At 50.7% G+C, this 12,710-nt stretch overlaps 2 protein-coding genes across 2 annotated transcripts; both read left to right on the top strand.

The window, feature by feature from the left end:
• Nucleotides 1-5,399: 5,399 nt before the first annotated feature.
• Tbc1d8-9 (TBC1 domain family member 8/9) lies at nt 5,400-9,031 on the top strand. The gene is made up of 3 exons (XM_003739731.2): nt 5,400-7,181; nt 7,342-7,551; nt 7,715-9,031. Exons 1-3 carry the CDS (start codon nt 5,400-5,402, stop codon nt 9,023-9,025), a joined length of 3,303 nt encoding a protein of 1,100 aa, XP_003739779.1. The 3' UTR covers nt 9,026-9,031.
• A 2,324-nt stretch (nt 9,032-11,355) lies between these two features.
• On the top strand, nt 11,356-12,564 carry LOC114828629 (uncharacterized). Its single transcript, XM_029113360.1, has one exon. The coding sequence runs from the start codon at nt 11,356-11,358 to the stop codon at nt 12,562-12,564; it is 1,209 nt and encodes a 402-aa protein (XP_028969193.1).
• The last annotated feature ends 146 nt before the right edge of the window (nt 12,565-12,710 follow it).

Raw genomic sequence — 12,710 nt, 5'->3', positions numbered from 1 at the left:
AGGCTCCTTCTTCACTGGATCCCGAGCGCCTCGTGGCCTCGCTAGAGTGGCCTTAGCGAGAACCAGAGGCGATGGACGCCGACGGACGAGTGGTCGGGACCGACTCAGGCGCTTCGGGAGATCGCGACGTGCAATGCACGTCGAGACCGACTCTGGCGCTTCGGGAGATCGCGACGTGTAATGGACGTCGAGACCCCCTCGCACCTTGATGTTCCTCCTTCACGACGCCGCTCGCGACCTGTTTCACTTTTTGAGCAATGAGAAATACCTAAGCAATGCGTGACGCTCCCGGCCGAATTCTCGAATAACGAATTTGCATCAGCTCGCTATCAAATCGGAGTTCTGGGTTGGATCCTTGTGCGGGGAGCTGCAAGGATGATGATCGTCGTCCGTCCCTGTATAAATGAGAAGTCTTCCTTGAAGTTTTCTGGTTCACGGTCCCGCGAAATCAACGATGAGCCCGTTCGTTGTACATATCGTGAAAGGTTTGCATAGAGGAACTTTCTTCTGGCCGGAGTACTCTCGGCGCTGGAACGCGTTATTGAAACTCTTCTGATGGCGGACGTAGGTTCCGTCAAGTACGAGCGCCACTTGATTCGGATTCGAGCTCAGCATTCTCCTAGCCGTTGTCGTTGTGTTCGCTAGCAGATCCTGGCGAGTCAATGCTCTGGGTCCGAATTGTTGCGGCAGAATGTCTTTCTCAAAAGCTTGGAAGACTCTCGAGAAGCCAGTCGAAGCCTCCCCGATTCCAGAGTATACTCGCAATGACGTCGTTCGAGTTTGTTTTCGCGTCGGCGTGGCCACAGCTTGAGCGCCACCGCGCGGAAATTCAAAGCAGCGAGAAGCGAAGTTGATCGGCCCGCCTTTTTCTGGATTCCATGGAAAATCTCGAGAACCCGACGCTTTGCCTGTCCGAATCGGGTGACCAGGGGGTGCAATTGAAAGCTCTCGGCTTCAGCTTTCAGATTCCGGGCTCAAAAACGGGCTCCTGGCGCTAGTTTAGGAGTAATCGGGCGAAAAAGGGGCGAACCGGGAAAATTCCGGAAAAAAACGGATTTTTGCCGGGGAAAATAATAATTTTTCTCACCAAAAAGGAACGCTTCGATTTTCCTGATATGATTCCTAATGGATGGGGGACACTCGGGACGTTTATCTGACAAAGTATCAAAGTGGCGTCTCGTGTGGAAGTATGAAAGCGAAGCTTCCGAAAACTTGTTTTCTCTTTTTTGAAGCCTTAGGAACGGCCAAATAGGTCGATATTGGTATCAAAAGAAAGCTCTCGACGAGAGTTTTCGATCGCGCTATCGCACGACTCTGTAGCTATAGCCGTTTTCGAGATAGAAGGGGTTGAAGAAAAAACTTCTCCGGGCATTTATTCCGTCCAGGAGTACTAATCAGATCCGGGACCATGCGGAAAATATTCCTCTCAAAATTATCTTCAAAATGAGACCCCACTCGATCAGATCGGCTCCGGAGGGCAGATTTTGCCCAGACCCTTTTTTTCTCGACCTTGCGCGGTCCCTCGGTGGACTCCGCTTTTTTTCGCGAGTTTTGGTAGCGGTTCTTCAGCTCCGCGACCACCGCCGCGTTCTGATTGAGGACCTCCGCTTGTGCCGCCCCACAAGCGTGGGCGATCTTGGTCGTTCCGATTTCCATCACGATGTCGTTTATGTCGGACATTGCCCTCGCAATGTCCGACAGGAGAGCCAGAAGCTCCTCCGTATCCCTTTCGTGCACGCTCTTCACATCGAACATTGTTTTTCGATGGAGCCTGATGCGGCAGCATTCCTCGATAGCGGCCCCCTCCGTTGTATGGAGAATCGCCCACAGGAAAAAAAGCATGATTGCAATCTGCGGAGAGGAGAGAAGAGGCTCGAAAATTTTGCATGCATGGGATCATCTATTGGCATGGAACGAGCGTATACTCGGAGTATAATTCTATTGGCCAAGCTGCGACGGTCATCAGTGCCATAAGTCGGCACTGATCTGAAGAGCAAGCCGTTCGCTGATTGATTCATGTTTTTGCGCCAGCCGTGAACTCATTCCACGATACATACTTTCTGTCATTCACTAGTACATACCAGGTCATGCCTTGGGGAGATGAGCGGGGAGGAGGCTCACTTTTACCTGGATCCCGAGCGCCTCGTGGCCTCGCTAGAGAGGCTTGAGCGAGAACCAGAGGCGACGGACGCCGACGGACGAGTGGTCGGGACCGACTCTGGCGCTTCGGGAGATCGCGACGTGCAATGTCGAGACCCTTGATGTTCCGCCTTCACCACGCCGCTCGCGACCTGTTTCACTTTTCGAGCAATGGGAAACACCTAAGCATTGCGTGACGCTCCCGGCCGAATTCTCGAATAACATTTCCGCCGGCTGCTACTAATGGTTTACATTTCCACGCGGCGGTGCACGCCCGCTGATTTTCTCGGGATTCGAGGATTCTTGATGTTCGCTTCCCGTTGACATTTTACCAGATCCTTGGTCGGCGGAAATTAATCCATGAAATTCTACCTAACTCCATAGAGCAGAGGTGTTCACCAAAAATTTAGGACGGGCCGCACGGGCTCGCCAGCGGAGAGCCGCGGGCCGCAACTCGGAAAAAATTACCTACTCATGTTGGACAATATGAAATTTTTTGTCATTCGATATCAAGACACCTAATGACTGTACAACGGCAATGATTTATTTCAAACTCCCACGTTTTCCTTGAGAACGATGGGCGCAAAGCCTCCGCAAGTTTTTTCGAATCTGACAGGAAAGAGCGGTTCGAGGCTATCCTGAGCGTCGCCCGCAGATTATTTTGAGTGAGTCGGGTACGATGTTTAGACTTGCAGTCCTTCATGAGTGAGAATAGTTGCTCAAAAAGATACGTACTGCCATGGAGATGTGCCTTGCGGCTTGCGGCATTAGTCCACAATTCCGGGGAGCTTTTGACAGATGCTCCTGGTGGAAGTCACGGATTCTCCCTCCTGGTCGGGATGATGAACATCCGAGAATCGGGCGGATAGTGTATTGTATTTACATGAATATTCGGAAAGCTGCTCCAGGGCCGCATCCTATAGTAAGTCGGGAAGCGGCTCGCGGGCCGCACGGAAAAGCCCGACGGGCCGCAGTCTGATCACCCCTGCCATAGAGCGAGATGTGCAGTCGGTACATACGAGACGAAATGTCGGAGTCCAGAACCGGGTCAGGGAATGACCTTACTGGAATTCCACCCGACTTGGAGAGCGTTTGACAGCCTCCCTCCCCTGAATTGGAGTCGAGCTGGAACTCTACCGATCTCCCAGAGTCATTCTCAACTCAGACCGTGCCCACTGAACCTCGACCCAACGCCCCGATGTCTAACTTCATGGGGAGTCCCCATGGGCTTTTCGTCAGCTCACTTGTTCATACCGGCCATTTCCGTCATCTCCGCTACGGCGAGCTTCGAATCGCCGGCTGCCAGGTAAGGGACTCGATGTCGTATGAAGAACGGCGTTTATACTGCGCAGCTGCCGTCGAAATCCGCCGAAGAGGCACCCGAGATCCACTATCGCTTCCGGTCCGGTGTATGAGAAATTCGAAATGCGCGCCGTTCGCAGTGCGTCTTGGCGACATCGGCGACATTCGCGACGTTTTACGCTGGACTGAGAACGCGACTCCGTTCGATTTTCACTGAGGCTGACTGAGAGAGATCTTCGGCCGGAGGAAAACCACTGTTGCTCTGCGATGGTCATCAGTTTCGGCGGGATCGGAAAAAGGGGCGATGTTTGAAGGAAGGTTGCTCAAGTCGAGCAGAGATCGAAGAATTTCGGTCAGTTCTGCATTGACATGAGACGACGTGACCATTTACATATACTATTCGAATATCCCGCGTCAAAGACTTGATCGCTACTGTACGGAGAGGGAGAGGGAAGCAGTGTCTACCGAGCACCGGGAACGAAAAGCGCGCGCTGTCAATTTACGCTCAACGAACCTGTGTCACTTTGTGAAACCCGGAGTCGTCAACCGTAACAGACAGCTCTCTGATCCAACTCTCAAATGGCGAGCCGAAGCCGATAAGAGGAAACATGAAGAATCCACGCGCATGGTAGCATGGACAGGGAGACTGAGCCGGCTTCCAGCGATAAATCGCTGCGAAAAATTCAGATTCCTAGTCATTTATCGTGGGGAGAGTTGCGATATGAGAGCACGAGTCCTAATTTGTCCGCGTTGTCCATTTCTCACACATTGACTTCGATCGAAAATCGACTTCCGACGCCAGTTTTTCGTCCTCGGCTCCGAGGTGTCGACAGCATGAGCACGAGCCTAGGGTTGGATCGGAAATTTCCCTCTCAGAAAATAGTCTCTGAACGAGGGTATACGGACCCGATGCTGATCGGGAAAATAATTGTTAGCATGAATTAGGCCCCTAGACCGGGTCAAAAACACAGAAATCTATGATACAATGAGTTTTCCCCTCTCGATGTCCGCTTTTCGCCCTGATGACCGCGCGGACCCTGTGTTTTTTCGGCATGAAGATATCCTTCCATATCGCAACTCATGAGTCATGACTTTATGACTCATGCTCATGACTGATAACTTCCAATCATTGACCTCAAAGTACGCCGGGTCGAAACAGCGATCAAAGTCTCGAAATCGATATCTCGACATCAGAAAGCTAGATCTCGACTATCGAGCTTGTACTCAAGTTCAAAGCCTCGAAACTCGAAAGTCCTCGCGGGCTTGATCTCGGGGTCAGAATCTTTGAAATTCGGCGCCAACATCATGATTGGGGCGAATCAGAACGGAGTGCGCAGTTTCAACCGGGCATAGCCTTAGATTCCATGAATAGGAGGGATCGGAGGGGATCGCTTGAATGAAAAGATATACGACTTCTTGAAGTCTAGTTCGGAAAAAAAAACTCTCCTGTACCCTGTACCCTATGTAGAGTCTCGGGGGGGAGAGTCTTCTGCTCCAGCAGCTGATCAAGGAGTGAGTGTGGGCGAGGGAGAAGAGAGAGATATCAGCTGAGCGCCTGTCTGCACGGCTGGGATTTGTTTACAAGGCAAGCTCCCCAACTCCAGTGTCTCTGACGAGCTTCCACACTCTACGCTGTTATCCGGAACAAACAGCAGTGAGTTGATTAGCAGATCCCGTCTGAGAACTCATGAGAGCGCCTGTTCACCGGCCTGCTCGTCGAGCACGTAGTCAAAGTCTCTCAGTGGCAGCAATACGTCTGTTTGTTTATTTTCGCGTTCGCCTGTGCGTCTGAGCCCATATTGACAGTAGGACAAGAAAACCTGTTCTGTCATCTGAGTAACTTCACGTGTGACATCTCCCAGTGCGCATCTCGGGGCAATGTGATTGCTCACTGTCGGGAAATTAGTGACGTGCCGGTGATCTGCGTGTGATTCGTGTTGACAATTCGACGGTGACAAATGTGGGTAGAAGCTCGAGAAATCCTCATAGCGTCCGGGCTATGGACGGTGGAGAAGAAGTCGAAGTTCTTCTCCCTCCAGAGACGGAAAGGCCACGGTGCCCGAGGCGTACCATCGGTGCTCCTCAGCACTGTGGATTCAATTCTCTACAATAAGAAGCCCGCCCCTTTTCGAGTCATTCACCACACACCGAGCTCCGAGGTGAGCTGGTGTGTAGCGGAGGCGTTCAGCGTCGAAGAAATCGAGAGAGATTGGCAATGGCTGGAGAAGAACTTGACACCGACGTTGGAGCAATGCGACGGAGAAGATCAAATGACCGATATAGTCAGATGCAAAGTCGCCTCCATGCTCATGCAGTGCGTGCAATCGCAAGGCGCTATCGACACGACGGACCCCGAATTCCAGACGACTGTCGCGAGTTTCCGCGAACGTTTCGATATGCCCGAGGAGAAACTCGTCAACTACTACGCATGTAGTCTCATGATCAGGAGACTGCCGCAGATGGGATGGATGTACTTGTCGCTGAACACCATGTGCTTCTTTTCGTATATACTCGGCCGAGAGACGAAGATCGTTCTCCGCTGGACCGAGATCAGTGTATTGGATCGGAGCCGCAACGTACTCCTGCCCGAATCTATTCGAGTCGTCACCCGCGACGACAAGGAGTATATATTCTCGATATTCAGATCTGTCAGGGACACCTTCAAGCTCATGGATCAGCTTAACAACCTTGCCATGCGTCAAATAATCTCCGAGGAGACCTACGAGGAGGATCCCACGCTCTTCAGCCGTTTAGTGAAAAACGTTCGTAAAGGATCACTCGTCAAACGAGACCTGGACGTTCGAGCGCAATCCGAGTCTTATCAGTTGAAATTCCGACTACCGAAAGATGAGCGTTTGGACGGAAGCCTCGAATGCAATCTCTTCACTCCGTACGACAAAAAGACGGTTTGGGGGACTCTATATTTCTCCCAGAATTATCTGTGTTTCGACAGCAGCGTGCGAAATCTCGTCCGCCTCATCATTCCTCTACGCAACGTCAACGCAACGGAGAAGACCGTGCTGACCCTAGGATCGAAGCAGAACGGTATATTAGTCAGCTGCAAAGACGACAACACGTTCATGTTTGCGGAGATCGACAAGAACGACCTCGAGTTCGTCATCACGAAAATCAGTGAGCTGCTGCAGAAGTTGGCGCCGACAGAAATTATTCGCTCGCCCATTGGAGAGCCGAAACTCCGAGTCAAATGGAATACGCAACCCCTGGTTCAGCTTTTCCCCTTGAAGTACACCGAGGCCGGCGCGGCGAAGATGCAGAAGCAGAGCGAGCTATGGGAGCAACACTTCATCAAGTACGGAAGAGGTGTCAGCACGTACCGAACGCACGAAGCTATGCAGCTCGTATTGAACGGGACTCCAGATAAAGTCCGAGGAGAGATCTGGATGTTGTATTCCGGAGCTCTGAATGAAATGCAACTCCATCCCGGCTACTATCAGATTCTTGTTGAGGCAAGCCAATCGAAGACCTCGAACACTGCGGATGAGATTGAGCGCGATCTACATCGCTCTCTGCCAGAGCATCCTGCTTATCAGAACGCGGTCGGTATCGATGCCCTGCGTCGGGTCCTGAACGCCTACGCCTTCAAGAATCCAGACATTGGTTATTGTCAAGCCATGAATATTGTCGGCAGTGTCCTACTGTTATACAACCGGGAGGAAGAAGCTTTTTGGCTTCTCGTGGCAATCTGTGAGAGATTGCTACCGTTCTACTACAACACCAAGGTGAGACCGAATAACTTTCATCTCCCTACCTATCTTCCGTACACTCCCGCTTATTCGAGTGTAACGGTTCGAGGATCGGGACGAAACGAGATTACAAATGAGCTGTGCTGCATACGCCAGGATATCCTAAATGTTCAATGCCTTCATTATTTGTTTTTAGGTTATCGGTGCCCAGATCGATCAGAGAGTCCTGCAGGAGTTGGTGAAAGATCATCTTCCCCAGCTACACGATACGCTGGACAATCTCGGAATCCTATCGATGATTTCTATCTCTTGGTTCCTGACATTGTTCCTCAGCGTGATCCCGTTCGAAGCAGTTGTACAGATAATGGATTGTTTCTTCTACGATGGACCCCGAATCATTTTCCAGGTAGGTGAATACGACGGCGCTGCGACGGTGTTCCAGTCGATCCCCAAGCCCCTAGCGTATAGATCACACCGCGCGGCTTAAGATCTCAGTTTTGCCACCCGGCCAGACTTTCGATGAGTGAATGAGGAAGCACAGTAGGAACTAATCGCCCCCATCCTTACAGGTGGCTCTGACGATTCTTGATAAGAACAAAAAATCGCTCGTCAAAGCAAAGGATGACGGATTCGCGCTGGCGATGCTCAATAGCTTCCTAAGCGGGATCACAAACAATTATGGACCGATTGTAGAAAACAAGCAGAGTACCGTTACGACCCCGACCGACACCGATGACAACGATAACAAAACTACTGACATCAGCGAACTGCTGGATATCGCTCATCGCCAGTTCGGTTTCATCAGTGAGGAGATGATTGGGAAATTACGCGATAAGCATCGGCGTCAAGTCGTGAGAACGCTGGATGAACAATCAACGAATCAAGTTCTTCGTTCGCTCAACTCCGACCTGATGCTGAAACAGTTATTGAAGGAGAGCGACGCCTTGGATTTACTTCAGCTGGTGAAAAAAGAACAACAACTGAAAAGTCGGAAGACCGACTACAGTGGCCCTCCGGCGAAAACCGATCCGCTGTTGCCAATCTACGAACAGTACAAGTTAGATTTCGATCACTTCAAAAAGCTTTACGAGAAAATCTGTGCTGATATGTGGTACACGGGTGATCAGCCTGATGTCCTCATGTTGAGGATGTTCCATTTGTTCGATGAAAATGAGGACGACTTCATTAACTTTCGCGAATTGTGCCAACTCATGGCTGTTCTCTGCTACGGGGATCTGGAGCACCGTTTAGGCCTTATCTATTCCGCCCATTTGGTGAAGTCTGCTGTCGCTGACGAACCGAATATGTTCGAACAGTTGAGTGAGGACACGGAGACAGCTGCCGATGCCGAGGAGTATTTCGCCCGAGTCGCCGAAGACGAACGGAATCCCGAGTTCAAGAACCTCTCCTCGTACACTCACTCGTCGCTGCTCGATGCGCTGATCTGGAGTCGTTTACAGACCGGTGTGTGGTCCGGAGGAACTCAACGCATACCGTCCATTAATTTAGATGAAGTATTCCAGGAGCTTCCTGACATGAATCAGAAACAGTTCATGGCGATGTTCACTAGTCTCCATCGACTCTTCATGGGTCACAACAGGGAAGACGAGTTCGTGAAATCGTTGGCGTCCATGAGTAATATACTACTTCAAACGGGTGAACTTCAACAGAAAATTCAGAAACCACCGAATAGGGACCCAATTCCGCCGGAAGACGATCAGCGGGAGACGAAAACTCGACAGAGATGGAACACCAATTGGTATCTGTCGTTCACTCAATTCCGAGACACGCTCAGAATCGATGATACTTTGTGCAATTATTTCTCGATGAAACTGCCGCTCCCCGAAACTTTGGCAGACTTGAAGAAGAACGTATATTAGGAGGTCATTGAATTTACATTTGTTCCGGTTTTCGAGAAATGAAGATAAAAAATAATGTAAATATAGGTGATTGATAATGAATGCATTCATTCCGAGACTAATATAAAGATTTCAATCATTGTACAAAGTACTTTTCATTGTTCATCAGTCGAGGATTAATCCGGGTAGGATTCGTGGCGTAGATGTAAGAAACGTATCTTCCGCACACCCTAACATCGCTTCGCGAACCCCCAATTATTAATCATGCATCATCATTGATGATGCATCATCATTGATGATGCATGAAATAGTAGTGGCACACCGCATACCTCTAGCGCCCCTAAAAATAAATGATCGGCGAATTAGTATCAGATTCTAGAGACAGAGGCATCTGCTCCTCGCATGGAGTCAACTCTGCCACTGTAATTGAGAGATAAGACAAGCGCTGTTCCGATAAACGCAGTCGAAGCCGGCCCGATCGATTTGATTCAGCATGATTTTTTATTAAGCTCATATCGCTCCGTTCCCCGGCATCTTCCCCGTTTGCGATCCCCGCAGGCCACATGTACGGTATACGTTCATCCGAAGGTACACGTTGGAAATGAACTCTCGATCATTCCAATGTCTTGAGTCGACAAGCGTTGTTCAGACTTCAAGCGAAATACCGATGCGGATTCTCACAGACCCGCCGGCGGCTATCGTGGGGTTTTCGGGGATTCACTGCCATCGGCCGGACCTCATTAGAAGCTTCTTGCCGAAAGGAGGGGGAGTGGGACTTTCAAATACCGCTTTTCAGAATCCCGGTCGCGGCGATTCAGGGTTTCTCGATGAAGAGACGGAATGACTAGCTTCCGGATCGAAGTTATCTTTTCAAGTTCTCGATCCATTCGCATGCGACGCGTATCCCCTGAATTGGACAATCTCTAGAACTCTGGGCTCATCGTCCGCGGAAACGTACCGGAGGTCTCTTCCGGGACCCCCGGTGTGCGACAGCTCAATGAAGAAGTTTCCGCGAGCTGGATGAACGATATAAGCTACACGTGAGGAATCACTTGCTATGCGGAGTAGCGCCGCTCGCACTCTCAGCGTGATGTTCGTCATCATTCGGCGATTCGCGGAAGGAGAGCATTGTTACACGCAGCGCCGGGCTGCGACGCGAGTCGGAAAAATTGATATTCCGACCCTTCTTGCCGCGTGGGTGGGACCTGGGAGCGCCTCGGCTTGAGGCTTTCTATTGACGCGACGAGGCAAGATCTGAAGAAGTCGTCCCTTATTATGGGTCCAGCGCGTTGTCACCTCACCGAACGGACTCGAACAAAGTTCCAAAGAAACTCAGTTGTCGTCCCTAGCTTGGAACAATACTGAAGCTCTTAGACCTCAGCGTGAACTGGGCCTTCGGCGGAGTTGCACGAGGCCTATAGGAGATTAGCCCGAAGGGTTGCGCCGGAAGCGATGCATCCAAGGACTAAGATTTCGCGAATATTCTGACAAGGCCTCGGCAGGATCCATGTCCATTATTGCTTCCACAAGTCATTCTCCTGGCGGGAATCGTCTCAGAATAGGCGACAGACTATCCCGCTTTTTGTAAGAAAGTTTATTCTCCGATAGATTTGGAATGGGTACCAGACTGGAAATCTCTCATGGGAGATCCTGTGAGACGCGAGGGGAGAGATTCTCAGTTCTTTCGGCGATGCTCCCCCCAGAGCGTCTGCACGAGGTCATCTCGACCCAAGTCCGAGCGGTGCATGGTGCTTACCCAACTCATTTGCTATTCGTCAAATTCGAAATCGAGAGACGAGTGCCATCGAAATAAGCAACCCCACCCTGTCACCGAAATCGATAAGTTTTTTGCGTGATTCTCCGTATACGGATTTTTTTTCTTCTGCGATTTTCCCTATCCGATTATACAAAATACGCAAGATACGCTAAGCTTCGCCTACGTTAGATTCCTTAAAAGCGGAGATTCCTTCTCCCCACTTCAGAACGGATTTCTTAAGAAATTTCGCCCGGGCATCCCGGAGACCCGACAGGATCGTGGAGCAGATTCGTAAGGATCGGAATCCTCAGCTCCGTATGCTGTCACTAGATTTTTTCCGAAATGCACGAGAATCGTCGCCGAACGCATTGCGATAGACTTGCAGGGCGTCTTTGGCTGGGAGACAATGACACGGATCCTATACAAGACGATCGATGTATCCGCCCCCTCGGGAGATAAAAGCTTCATTTGACGTCCTTCGGAATAAACAGGGGTTGCACCCGAGCGGAAGGAATCGTTCCCTCGCGCGGAGCTCAGTCTCTCAGGACCTGGAGCGCTTACCGAGCCATTCTCATCGCGTCTCGAAACTGTTGAGATGCAGCTGTGCGGAAGAGGAGGCCCGCAGGTGAACGCTGTCAGGCAGCGCTGGTGCTTTGAGTCTCTTTTCGCGAAAAAACTCGAGCGCATAAGTCACTTTGTGAAACCTCCGGGATTCTTCGCCTGCTACGCGTCCTACCGGTGTCTCTTCGCGATTTTCGGCTCAACGTCGAATACTCATCGTCCCAGGTGGCGCCGAATCATCAAGACATCATCGAGCTGGTGCATGCGTTCTCTGTTCGTGAGCTGTTTCGGCTTGGATGTATATCAGAACATCGTCTATCTGTGTCAAGTATTCTTCAAGGGGACGTTCCTGACAATCGTCGAGTTTCTCTACTATCTGACTCTGAATATCCTGGAGCTGGAATCCGCTTATATCATCATATTCCATGTGCCGAAATTCGATGGTATGTTCGTCCGAGGTGACGAGAAGACGAGATCCTTCTTCAGCATGCGCGCTTTCGTGGTCGGTATCGCTCTCAGCATACCTTTGACGGTGAAAGCGGTCTACGATTTTCTGATGACTGTTGAAACTTTAGACTCCTTCACATCCATTGTGTACCTGAGCAGCATATTCGTATTCTTCGCGCAAGTTCCCGCCTTTATTTTTTACCTGCAATGCCTCGAGATAATCCGATCGGAACAGGACACGATCAGAGAAGCTGTGCAATCGGAGTCCTACCTTATCTCGTCCAACTCCATCATAAAACGAAAACGCCGTATCCGACGAATGCTGGAGAAGGTGAACGGAGTTTTCAGGAGATTCGTGATTGTGAAGTTTGTGAGCATTTTCTGCGGGGTCACGATGCAGGTCGGACTATCGATCGGCGACTCGGCAGAAGACGACTTGGTTGATACCTTGAGCGGGATCGTCTTGGACGCTGCCCTGAAGCTCGTCGAGGTCTACGTAATTTGCCACAGCGGAACGTTCATCGAGAGGATTTGCCATGAGACCGAGCGATGCTTGCACGGGAAGACTCTTCTCATGACGACTAGGGAAGCAATCATCCTGCAAACTCTCCGGAGGGAGCTTGCTTTCGAAGCCGACAGAGATTCGCTGGAAATGTCCCTTAAGTTTCGCATCAACACTGCTACCCTCCTCTCGTTTTTTTCGACAGTGATCACCTGTTGTGCGGTCACTCTCCAATTCGATTCGCGGGTCGTTCAGGCAATCAACAAGGCCGGAGCCTCGGCGAGGAAACAATGAGCCATCCATTCAGAGGCATAGTTCTACCTGAATTGGCACCACTTGATGATCTCTCTTAAACAGCGCGGCCAACAAGCTTTCGAGAAGTACGATCCGATCCATCGAAGGCTTCCACGAGACTCCCGAGCGAGATCCGCCGGCAGAAG

Source organism: Galendromus occidentalis, unplaced genomic scaffold (assembly GCF_000255335.2).
Source record: "Galendromus occidentalis unplaced genomic scaffold, Mocc_1.1 scf7180000076583, whole genome shotgun sequence".
Lineage (NCBI taxonomy): Eukaryota > Metazoa > Arthropoda > Arachnida > Mesostigmata > Phytoseiidae > Galendromus > Galendromus occidentalis.
Note: the sequence above shows the minus strand (reverse complement) of the source record. Positions and strands in the feature narration are given on the sequence as shown.

What these genes read in the sequence shown, in the direction of transcription:
- Tbc1d8-9 (XM_003739731.2), top strand. Translation starts at nt 5,400, where the DNA reads ATGTGGGTAGAAGCTCGAGAAATCCTCATAGCGTCCGGGCTATGGACG. An exon ending in CGTTCTACTACAACACCAAG is followed by an intron (nt 7,182 to 7,341) that starts GTGAGACCGAAT and finishes ATTTGTTTTTAG; the next exon opens with GTTATCGGTGCCCAGATCGA. An exon ending in GACCCCGAATCATTTTCCAG is followed by an intron (nt 7,552 to 7,714) that starts GTAGGTGAATAC and finishes CCATCCTTACAG; the next exon opens with GTGGCTCTGACGATTCTTGA.
- LOC114828629 (XM_029113360.1), top strand. Translation starts at nt 11,356, where the DNA reads ATGCAGCTGTGCGGAAGAGGAGGCCCGCAGGTGAACGCTGTCAGGCAG.